The sequence below is a fragment of the Tenrec ecaudatus genome, chromosome X, assembly GCF_050624435.1.
Source record: "Tenrec ecaudatus isolate mTenEca1 chromosome X, mTenEca1.hap1, whole genome shotgun sequence".
Classification (NCBI taxonomy): Eukaryota; Metazoa; Chordata; class Mammalia; order Afrosoricida; family Tenrecidae; genus Tenrec; species Tenrec ecaudatus.
Window position 1 is genome coordinate 83,612,995 of NC_134548.1, and position 12,289 is coordinate 83,625,283.

At 39.2% G+C, this 12,289-nt stretch overlaps 1 protein-coding gene across 2 annotated transcripts in view; it reads right to left on the bottom strand.

The window, feature by feature from the left end:
* Positions 1-12,289, bottom strand: part of ZDHHC15 (zDHHC palmitoyltransferase 15) — a 174,296-nt gene that overhangs the window by 67,630 nt on the left and 94,377 nt on the right. For both annotated transcript variants that reach the window (XR_012781146.1, XM_075539114.1), the window contains exons 6-7: positions 11,763-11,795; positions 10,082-10,202 (exon numbers count right to left, since the gene is read on the bottom strand). Coding sequence is in view for 1 of the 2 variants with exons in the window: in XM_075539114.1 (XP_075395229.1) it covers positions 10,082-10,202; positions 11,763-11,795 (154 nt within the window). In the remaining variant the exon portion in view is untranslated. The remainder of the gene's footprint in view (positions 1-10,081; positions 10,203-11,762; positions 11,796-12,289) is intronic.

Here is a 12,289-nt window from a genome sequence, read left to right on the forward strand (position 1 = left end):
CTGAGCACAGATCTAAAGCCCAGAGCCAGGGAACCAATTTACTTTAATTCTATTCTAGCTGGCCAAGTGAAACAAAAAACAAACAAATATATGCTCTGAGCAGTCTAGATAGGACAATAAGCCCAGCTTCCCTCTCAGTGATTCTACACACATCTAGGGAGGTCCTACTTGTCCTGGGGCCCTACATGGGGCTGTGGGAATATCCTGTGCCCTCCCCTGCCCCCTCTCCCCCCGCTGCCCTCCTGTAGTGTTACATACAGCACAAGGCAGGTACACCAGTGAACTCTAGCACTCAATAACACTATGAGAACTGACACCTGGCTGCTGTTGTGATATTTCCTTTGAGGGCAATCCCACCCAGCATCTGTGGGACACTACATCAAGTGAGCACACCACTCCGCTACCTTGAGGCAGAGTTGGAACTCCTCCCGTCCCACAGTCAGATGATCAAGCCTCAGTAACCTCCTTACTTACCACTCTGTTTCTTCTTTCCTTATTCTCTTGCCCTTCTGTCTTTCCCAAAAATGCCTAGTAAACTAACACCCACTCACAAAAAAATGCAAAAGCTAAACAAAAGTAAAAACATTTCAAAAAAGAAAACAACAAAAAAGGGAAAACTGAATCTGCTGAGACTATGGCAAGAAATAGAGAAGAGATAGAAGAGAAAATAAGAAAAAGTGAAAGAAGAACAAAAAGAAAGAAAAAGCTGAGCCTCGTTCCATGCCGGGTGCAGCACTGTCACAGGGGCAGGCTGTAGCTATCCCCACTGAGTTGGCAGAGTTGATCTAGGAGAGAGAGGAAAAGGAGAGGAAAAAGAGAGAAAAAGAGCGGAAAAAAAAACCCCAAAACTGAACCAGTTGAGCCCAACTGCGGTGGGAAAGATACATGTGACAGGAAGGCATACATGTAACAAGATAGGTGGGATCCCATCTTTGTTTCCTCATTTCTCTATTTTTCTTCTCCTCTCCCTCTCTTTCCTTTCACAAGCCACTATCAGCCTCCAGGCCACTCCCCTCCACCTAGGGCAACTCTGAAGCCGCAATTGGGGGAGCTGCCACCCATATTTGTTGGCTTTACACATAGCTGGGGAAATCATGCCAGTCCTCCTCCATACCCCAAGCAGCAGGGGGTTCTCCCCTTCAAACAGCTGGGGTTACGGAGGAAATCCTGTCCACCACCGGTGGTACTCCATGCTGCCGTGGTAACATCTGCCCAACCTCCACAGTGATCTCTCTGACTAGGGAAATTCCCCCTGAAAGCTACGGTGTTCTACACAATGCCCCACATGCCCTCCTAGGCACTCCAGTTGCAGAGGGAAACACCACAGGCCACCCGAGGTGCTCCAAGCACCGTGAAACAAACCATTAAGATGTAGAGATCAGCCAGTGAAATGCCACCCTCATGGGCCCACAACAACCAGACCAGCATCCCATAACAGGACTATCCAACTCATATTCTAAATAATGGAACACTGGTCGACTACGGTAAGAGTGAAACCAGAGGAAGATACAGTGGTAGCCCACACCCCCAGTACAGCTACCTGCAGGTAGTTCATAGAAGACTCACACAAGTCCCCCAAGAGAGATAACAGTGCTCTTTGACTCTGGATTATGGCTCCAGGCTCCTCTAAAACAACACATAAACAGCAACCAGCCCAAACAGCGTCAACAAAAGAGCGGGAGAAACAGAAGATAATGTCGGAAGAGGTCATAAACTTAACAATGTGCATAGAAGAAGCAGATATTGACCTGCCACAGAAAGAAATTTTCAGAATGCTGCTTAATCATACAGGATGTGAGGGAAGCAATAAAAGTAAAGGTTGAAATGATAGAGGAGATAAAGGAAACACACCAAAGGGAAAAACAGGACTTAAGGGATGAAATTTAAAAATCCAGTGACAAATTGACAGACCTTGCCAATAGGAAGAGCCAGAGATCGCACCAGTGACCTAGAGGATAACAAAGCAGCCCTCAGCAAGCGGGAAAAGCAGTCAAATAAGACAATCAAATTAGCTGAAGAAAACTTGAGAGCCATGTCTGATGCTATGAAGAGGAACAATATTACAATAATTGAACTACCCGATCAAGACACAACAAAGAAGTCAACAGCGAAAATATCGAGGGAATTCTTAGAGGAAAACTTCCCCACCTTAATAAATGAAAACCAGGCAACCATACAGGATGCTGAAAGAACACCAGCTAGACTGAATCTCAAGAAGAAGACACATAATAGTTAAATTATCCAACTATAAGGAAAAGGAGAAGATCATAAAAGCAGCTAGGGAAAAGTAAATAGTCACGTATAAAGGTACCCCAATACAAGTATGTTCAGATCTATCAGCAGACAGGAGGGAGAGGAGGGAAGGCATAACATATTCTAAAAATTGAAGGAAAACAATGCAAACCCAAGAATACTATACCCGGCCAAATTATATATTAAGATAGATGGAGAAATAAGAGTCTTCCCAAAGAAAAACTCAAAGAATATATAAAAAGAAACCCAGCCCTACAAAAGATACTTGCCGATTCAGTATGGGCAGAAGATCCACACTCACCGAGTGCAATGAAGAGACCATCACATAAAACAACTCCACCCATAGGGCAACAAAGAGAAAACAGCCTCCAAGATAGCATTGGGTCAATGGGGGAAAGAAGGCAAAAGTGAACCACACAAAGACACAAGACAAGCGGATAAGTTAGGTAGTAAGAAAATACCCAACAGGAAAGGTACAAGATGGCATCACATAGTCTACAGATGGATAGAATAACACTGAATATCAATTGGCTGAACTCAGGCATTAAAAGGCAGAGGCTAACAAACGCTTCAGAAAACATAACCCATCGATCTGCTGCCTACAGGAGACACATCACAAACTTGCAGACACAAACAGGTTGAGAATTAAAGGCTGGTGGAAAAATAGACCAAGCAAATGGCAATTCAAAAAAAGCAGGGGTAGCGATCTTAATATCTGACAAAATTAATCTCAAGGTACAGGCCATAATAAGAGACAAGGAGGGGTATTATATATTGCTCAAGGGAACAGTAGACCAAGAAGCACTGAGCATAATAAATATATATGTGCCAAATGAGAAACCTCCAAAATTCCTAAATCAAACACTCCAAAAGATGAGAAAGAAAACAGACTCCACAATTATAGTTGGTGACTTTAATACACCACTCTCTGAAAAAGACAGATCACTGTGAAAGAAACTTCACAAGGAGGCTACAGAACTAAACAGCACAATTGGATGACTTGATATTTTCAGAGCTTTCCACCCAAATGCAAAAAAATTCACATTCTTTACAAGTCCACATGGTAGATATTCAAAGATAGACCACATGTTGGGACACAAGAGTGAGTAAATTCAAGCACATAGATATTATAAAGATGTCTCTCTCTGATCAATGTGCAATAAGGCTGGAAATCAACAAAAGGACGGTGAATAAAACAAGGGCAAACAATTGGAGGATGACTAATTCTCTATTGCAAAAGGAGTGGGTTTTGACCCAGATCAGAGATGAAATCAGGAAGTGTCTAGAAACCAATGAGAAAGAAAATATAATGTACCAAAACCTTTGGGATACAGCAAATGCATCTATCAGAGGACGGCTGGTAACAATAAACGCATGCATGAAAAAAGAAGAGAGACTTGTGGTTGGTATTCTGGCAGAAAACTTACAGCAATTAGAGCAGAGTCAACAGAACAAGCCTACTAATAGCAAAAGGATAGATATAATAAAAATCAGAGCTGAGATACAGGAGAGGGAAAACAAGAAAAGTGTGGAAAAATTAATGCAGCTAAAAGTTGGTTCTTCAAAAGGATTAACGGAATTGATAGACTGTTGGCAAACCTAATCAAAGAAAAGGAGGAAAATATGTCAATGTCATGAATGAGGGATGACACAGGCTACAATACAACGGACCCTAATGAAATCAAAAGGATAATTACACAGTACTATGAAGTACTTTAACAAATTCAGCAACTTGGAAGACATGGACAAATTCTTGGAAACACAATCCATCCCTAGACGAGCCCAGATGGATGTCAAGAACCTTAAGAGATCCATAGCAATGGAAGAAATAGACAAGGTTATTAAGGGATTACCAACAAAAATAATCCCCCAGGCCAGATGGCTTCAAAGGAGAATTCTACCAAACATGCAGAGAAGAATTGACACCAATCCTAAACAAACTCCTCCAGAACATAGAAAAGGACAGAAAACTCCCAAACTCTTTCTATGAATCCAGTATAACTCAGATACCTAAAGCAAGCAAGGATCCCACAAGAATTCAGAACTAAAGATCAGTATCCTGAATGAACATCGATGCAAAAATCCTTAACAAAAAAACTGGCCAATAGAATACAAAAGAAAATTAACAAAAATAATTCACCATGTCCAAGTGGGATTCATACCAGGGATGCAGGGATGGTTCAACATGTGAAAGACCATTAGTATTATTTACCACATTAACATGAAACATTATAAGAACCACATGATAATATTGATAGATGTGGAAAAAGCATTCGACAATATCCAACACCCATTTCTGTTTAAGACACTCAAGAAGATAAGAATAGAAGGAGAATTCCTTAATATTATAGAAGCTATATATGAAACACCAACAACCAATGTGGTAGTCAATGGAGAAAAGACTAAAACAATTCCACTGGAAAAGGGGGCCAGAAAAGGATGCCCCTTGTCCCCACTCCTATTTAACATCGTACTGGAGGTCCTAGCTAACGACATAAGACAAAGAATGTCTTATCAAAGGTATTCATCTGGGGAAGGAAGAAGTGAAATTATTATTATTCGAAGATGATATGATTGTATATATCAAAAATCCCCTAAACTCGACAAATGGAGTGTTGGAAGAAGTAGAGGAATATGGCAGAGTGGCAGGACACAAGAATAACAAACAGAAGTCTATCGGTCTCCTATATACATCAGACAGAACCACAGAAGAGAATATTAAAAAGATAGTACCTTTTATAATAGCCAAGCACAAATTGGAGTATCTAGGGATATACCTGAGTAAAAAAATGAAAGATCTGTATGGGGAAAATTATAGAACACTACTATAAGAAACCAAGAGTGACCTCAACAAATGGAAGAACATCCCATGCTCATGGATTGGCAGACTCAATATAGTAAGGATGTCAGTTCTGCCCAGGGCACCATAAAAAATTCAATGCTATTCCAATAAGAAAACCACCATCCCTCTTCAAAGAATTGGACAAACTGCTTACCAATTTCATATGGAATTGGAAGAAGCCCAGATTTATCTGAGAACTCCTCACGAAGAAGAACAAAGTGGGAGGGTTTCCTCTACCTAATTTTAGCATGTCTTATACAACCACAGTAGTCAAAACTGTGGTACCAGTGTAACGAAAGATATTCAGGCCAATGGAAATGAGCTGAAGACCCAGAAATAAAATCATCAGCATACAGACAACTAATTTTTTATAAGGGCCCAAAAAATATCTAATGAGAAGAGGATGCCCTCTTCAATAAATGGTGCTGTAAGAAATGGATATCTACCTGCATAAAAATGAAGCAAGACCCTTACCTCAGTCCATGCACAAGAATAAACTCAAGGTGGATCCCAGACCTTGAGGTAAAACTCCAAACAATTAGGGCCATTAATGAGGGAACTGGGACAAACCTGAGAACATTGGCATAAGGAATACATAGACTATTGGAAATAGGGAAGGATACAAATACAGAGGAGTCACATATGTAAATATATTATTATATGATGATGGGGAAATAGATCTACATGCATATACTTATAGGTTTAGTATTAAGGCAGCAGATGGACAATGAGCCTCCACTCAAGTACTTTCTCAATGCAAGAACAGTTTGTTCTATTAAATTGGCATTTCATGATGCACCCCTTGATGATATGATCGCTAATGACAAATATGTGTGCAAGCAAATGTGGTGAAGAAAACTGATGGTGGCCCAGCTGTCAAAACATATAGCATGTTGGGTCCTAAAGGTTTGAAGGTAAACAAGCGGCCATCTAGCTCAGAAGCAATAAAACTCACATAGATGAAGCACACCAGCCGGTGTGACCACAAGGTGTCGAAGGTATCATGTATCAGGCATCAAAGAACAAAATATCATATCACTGTAATGAGAGGGAGCGCAGACTGGGGACCCAGAGCCCATCTGTAGGTAATGGGACATCCCCTTACAGAAGGGTCCCGGGGAGGAGATGAACCAGTCATGCTGCAGTATCGCAATGATGAAACATACAACTTTCCTCTAATTCGTAAATGCTTCCTCCCCACCATTATCATAATCCCATTTCTACCTTACAAATCTGGCTAGACAAGAGGATGTACACTGGTACAGATAGGAACCGGAAACACAGGGAATCCAGGACAGATGATCCCGTTAGGACCAATGGTGAGAATGGCGATACCGGGAGGGTGGAGGGAAGGTGGGGTACAAAGGGGGAACTGACTATAAGAATCTACATATAACCTCCTCCTTGGGAGACGGACAACAGAAAAGTGGTGAAGGGAGGGAGATGTCGGGCAGTGTAAGACATGATAAAATAATAATAATTTATAAATTTTCAAGGATTCATGAGGGAACGGGCAGCAGGGAGGGAGGAGAAAAAATGAGGAGGTGATACCAAGGGCTTAAGTAGAAAGCAAATATTTTGAGAATGATGATGTACAAATGATGTACAAATTGTTTGACATACAATGGATGTATACATGGATTGTGATGAGTTGTATAAGCCCCCAAAAAAAGTGATTTAAAAAATAAATAAAAATTCAAAAATAAAACATTAAAAAAATAATGTTAAAAATGTACTGAAAAACTCAGCTCATACATGAGTATATACACTAATATCAATATTTACAGTAATATTGGTAGATTAATGTATGCCTTTTCCCAAAATAGTTCCTTGCCTTAATAAAATGTTAAAAAAATAAATCCCAGTATGGGAGCTATATATCACTGAGTCTTTTTTTTGTTTAACGTAAAGATTATATCTATCATTGTAGCTATTTTTTAAGTTAATAGTGAAGAGGGAGAAAACATCTGGTGGTCTTCTGAATTTTTTTATTCCAAAGGAGCTAGAGCTTCTTCATAGCAGACTAGAACTATATTGAGTAGTAGGACATGGTACAGTTTAAAGATCATTGGGCTTAGGATCAGATTTAGATTAAACCCCTCACTTGGAAACTTAGAAAAGCTATGTGGCTGTGGGAAAATCATTTTACTATCAGCCAGGGTTGTAATACCTCACAGAGGGGGTCTAGGGGATGAGATGAATCAATCAGGGTGTGATGTAGCACCGATGAAGAATACAGCTTTCCTCCAGTTCCTAATGCTTCCTCCCCTCCCCTACACACACACACACACATACTACCATGATCTGAATTCTACCTTGCAAGTCTGGATAGAGCAGAGGTTGTACACTGGTGTAGATAGGAGCTGGAGGTACAGGGAATCCAGGGTGGATGATACTTTCAGGACCAGGGGTGTGAGGGGCGATACTGGGAGGGTAGAGGGTGAGTAGGTTGGAAAGGGGGAACCGATTACAAGGATCTACATGTGACCTCCTCCCTGAGGGACGGACAACAGAAAAGGGGGTGAAGGGAGACGCCGGATAGGGCAAGCTATGACAAAATATTAATTTATAAATTATCAAGGGCTCATGAGGGAAGGGGAGCGGGGAGGGAGGGGAAAAAAGAGGACTTGATGCAAAGGGCTTAAGTGGAGAGCAAATGCTTTGAAAATGATGAGGGCAAAGAATGGACAGATGTGCTTTATACAATTGATGTATGTATATGTATGGATTGTGATAAGAGTTGTATGAGTCCCTAATAAAAAGTTTAAAAAATTGTTTACTTATCATTTTAAGGGTCGACTCAATTTAAAATGAAAAAGGTATTCCTGAACTGTGCTATCTGTCTCGAGAGATTATAAAGAAGCATTTCCCTGAACTGTCATTACCCCTTTCTGTATGAGGGCAAGGCAAGGCAGATTTTTTTCACTCTTATCTGTCAGGCACTAGTTAGTCTATTGTGGAGAAAAAATGAGAGAACAGAAAAATGATAAGGTACTAACCACTGATATTGCTTGTGAATAATGGACCATTTCTGGTGATTGTTTCATTTCTATATATCATCTTTCAAGAGTGAAAATAGTATCCCACACCTGGCTGAAATTATGGTATTTGATTATTGGCTGACTAGGAGAGCCAAAAGCAAAAAGTACAAGCTGCAACCTTGTACATTCAGGTAAAGAGTGATTTTAAAACCGTAACCTATGGCATTGAGGAACAAGAAATGCCTATAGTGTTATATTAAAGACCCAAACCCACTGTCATCGAGTTTATTCTTACTCATAGTGATCCGGTATAGGGTTTCCGAGACTGCAAATCTTTATGGGGGCAGATAGCCTCGTCTTTCTGTTGAGTGGCTGGTGGGTTTGAACTGGCAACCTTATGGTTCACAGTTCAATGCTTACAAGATAGTGCCACCAGGGTTCCTTTAGTGAAGATCAAACTTGGTACTTTCTCTGCTGATTGGATGATACAGAATTTCTTCACATTCCGGGTAGGAGCTCAGCACATGGACAAATTACCCAATAGATCATAGAAACCTGAGCAATATATATGAGGACTTACGCTGTGGTAAAGGACCAAGGAAGAGGTGCCGAGATGCATAGCATTGTGTGACAAAGAATCTTGTATTTCAAAGAAACTATAAGAGGAAATTTCATTTCTGATTATACTCTTGTTTTTATTTGTGAGCCAAAGGTTTTATAATTCCTGATAAGTAAAGCTATTAAATATTTGATTGATTAAGCAAGTTGAAAAGAAAATGAAAAGCACATATTACTATAATTTTCTACACTATATTTTCTATAGTCTTAGGTATCAAAGAGTCAGGCAGTGTTTTGCTCTGTTGCACATAAAGTTTCTATGAATTGAAACCAAATTAACAGTACCAAATGACAACATCAAAGAACTAATTACCAAAATTCTCAGCTATTAAGGTCTTCATTGCCTTGCCTTCACCCTCCCCCGCCCACACACACCTCCAGTTTACTATAACCTGTATCTTTGTGACAAGATTTATATTTTTCCCTGCTGTTTTAGCTTCCCACATGACCTGAGCTATTTCTGTTTTATAGCTCCTTACCCAGTTACTAGTAGTTCTGCCCATACCTACTTCCTGTTATTCAGCTTCAGTGTGGGCAGCCATCATGGCAAGGTTATGGACGAGAGTTATGAGGAAGGGATATCTTTTGGAGTTCATTGGAAATAGATTAAAACAATTGTTTTCTATTATACTATCACCAGATCCTGGATACATATATGAACTAGAAAACTTCCTTCAATAGTTTTAGAGAGATGGGAGAAAATTTATAAAAATCAAGAGGAAGAGAGATGAAAATAGGATAATAATTATCATAATTACATTTTGAAAAGTAAAGTCCTTTAACATTTCTATTTGATCTTGAAAATGAGTCTACAGAGCAATATTAAAACATAATTCTCCTAATTCCCAAACTCCTGTTCTTTTCACCTAAAGTTGAGATGAGTCATGATATTTCATTTTGCTTATACGTGAAGATGAATTAATATATTTTTTGTTCTGTGGGAATGTTGCAACTCACCTTTAAATGGGGAATTAGAAAATATTTTCTAACAGTGGAGGAAAGGTCACTCTTTTTTTTAGGCAACTGGCTGTTTTGCATTACCTTCAATATTTGTCAAATATATAATTGATAAGAAGTATATGTTTAAAACTATGCTAGTGACGTACATGGTAAAGAGTCAGTGGAAGCCAATAAATAGGTTTCTGAAGGCCTTAAAATAATCCCATGTGTTATAGAAACTTGTTTAACTGGAATCTTCAATAACATCCTCCTCATAAATCTCAAATTGCTAAACACGGAAAACTTGCTTTTGGTGGCTTCCCTTCTGGTTGCTTCAGTACTAACGATTTCAAAGCATTTTCTAAAGACAGAGTAAACTATTTCATAGATTTGAGTGAGTATTCATGTGGGGAGAGGTGAGGGAAGACTTCAAGGCTTTCAAACTTACCCTCCAGTATTTGATGAAATAGCTGAAAACTGTTGTAGCAATGTATAGGCAATAGAGAACAGAATATGCTAAAAACTGGAGGAAGTACTTGTAGTTGGAAAAGCCAATGCAGTTGTTAACCCTGAAAAAAGTAAGAAAGAAAAACTAATGTGAAATTAGGACCCATTTATCGAGAATACACTTATGCATAAGTGAACTAGACAATGGAAACATGTTACTCCTGCTGTCTTATTATATCTGGGAGAAGCCCAGCAGAGATGAAAGGTTTTTCATAGGAACTGACTAGGAAAAAAATTCAACATCTCATTTGTTTCTCCTTTCATATATACAGATATAGCTTATCTAAAGTTTTGAACTGATTTCTGACATACCTCCATACATATGTATCCTCAAAACATATTACAGTCTTAGCCACTGTACTTAGCATAGTGTAGCACTTTCTTTTGTGGTTGGATAGATACTTTGATACTGATTCTCTATGTCTGCTATACAACATTTGCATAAGAATTACTTAATTTGGCAAGCCTTCTACAGAATGGATTCACACACCACGTCAGCTAAAAGCAGAACTGACATGTAATATCAAGAGTCGGGGGCAAAACTCAATGTACACACCCACAGTCATTGAGTCAATTCTGACTCATGGAAACTCGGCACAGGGTTTCTAAGACTGTAAATATTTGTATAGCTCCATCTTTCTTTTGGTGATCTTGTACTTACCAGATGAACACTTACAGTGCCACAAGGTCTCCTCAAGAGGATGTGGTGTGTTCAAAAGTACTTCATGACTATGACCAGTTGCTAAAGCTAATGAACAGGTGACCTCAGAAATATACTATCATACCTTTGGTGGTAGATGAGGGGTACCCCCCAAAACTTCAGAATTTCCCGCCAAAACTATGTATTTCTTTCCCCACAAAACAACCTTATCTCTTTCAATGCACTCTCTATTACACTTAATACATTTGCCAAATATGCGATTCCATTCTTGGAAACACTTTTCAAACTCAATCTGTTTAGATGACTGACAGCACTTCCCTCTTTTTTTCTTTACCTCTTCCACATTGTAAAATTGCTGTCCTTTCATGTCCCTCTTAATTCGCAGAAACAAAAAGAAGTTACACAATGTGAGAGCACGTGAGACAGGTGCATGGACCAAGACAGGCATGCTATCTTTCCCCCCCCAAAAAACGGGTGCATTGAAATGGCTGTGTGAGCAGGTGCATTGTCATGGTGGCAAAATCAGTCCTCCGTCTGCCACAAATTAGGCCTTTTTAGTCACACACTGTTAACCAATGTTTTCTGAACATATAAATAGAAAGCTTGATTAACAGTCTTACCTGGTGGAATGAACTCCAAATGCACTATCCCCCTCACATAAAAAAAATGAGCATCGTTTTGGGGGTACCCCCTCATATTTATTTTTGTTGTGAAATATTACTCCTTATGATGAAAACATATTCACAAACATGCTTTATACAATTGATGCATGGATTGTTATAAGAGCTGTAAGAGTCCCCAATAAAATGATTTATATATAGAAGAGAAATATTATTCCTCCTCTGCCCCCGACAAATACAATTATAGTGGCAGTAAAGATATTTGCTATTATACTTTAAAAAGCAGGCAAATTGCATAACTTTGAGCTTTTTAAAACAAGGAAATGAAGAAAGGGACATACCATGGGCAGTGATGGTCCATTTTTAATACACACCTAAAAATTGACAAAATAAAGTGTGATAAATAAGGCTGTAGAAATGAAGCAACACCTTAAAATTGCCTTCAAGTTCTCAACTATATTTCAACAAATTTGCAGTTCGTCCATCCCCAGGTTTCCATTATATCTACTCTAAAATTATATGTCCTTGGTTATCACTGGGAGGAGGGATAACAAAACTTTATAGGGTCATACTGACAGCAATTTACATACTTAGAAGTTCAGCATTTTAAATGAAATTAAGAACTCCAGGATATTGATAGACTCTTGTCTCCCTCTCTTTTTCCTCTCTCTCAATACTCAGTTTAATCAAAGTACAGAGGAAAACAAACGGTTATGGCCTATGTTTGAATCTGGGTTCAAGAAAAAGTAAGCACTAGCTCAGAAGCAGAGAAGCCCACATGGAAGAAGCACACCAGCCAGTGCGATCACGAGGTGCCAAGGGACCAGGTATAAGGCATCATGCAAAAAAAAGAGATATAAGTGTGTGT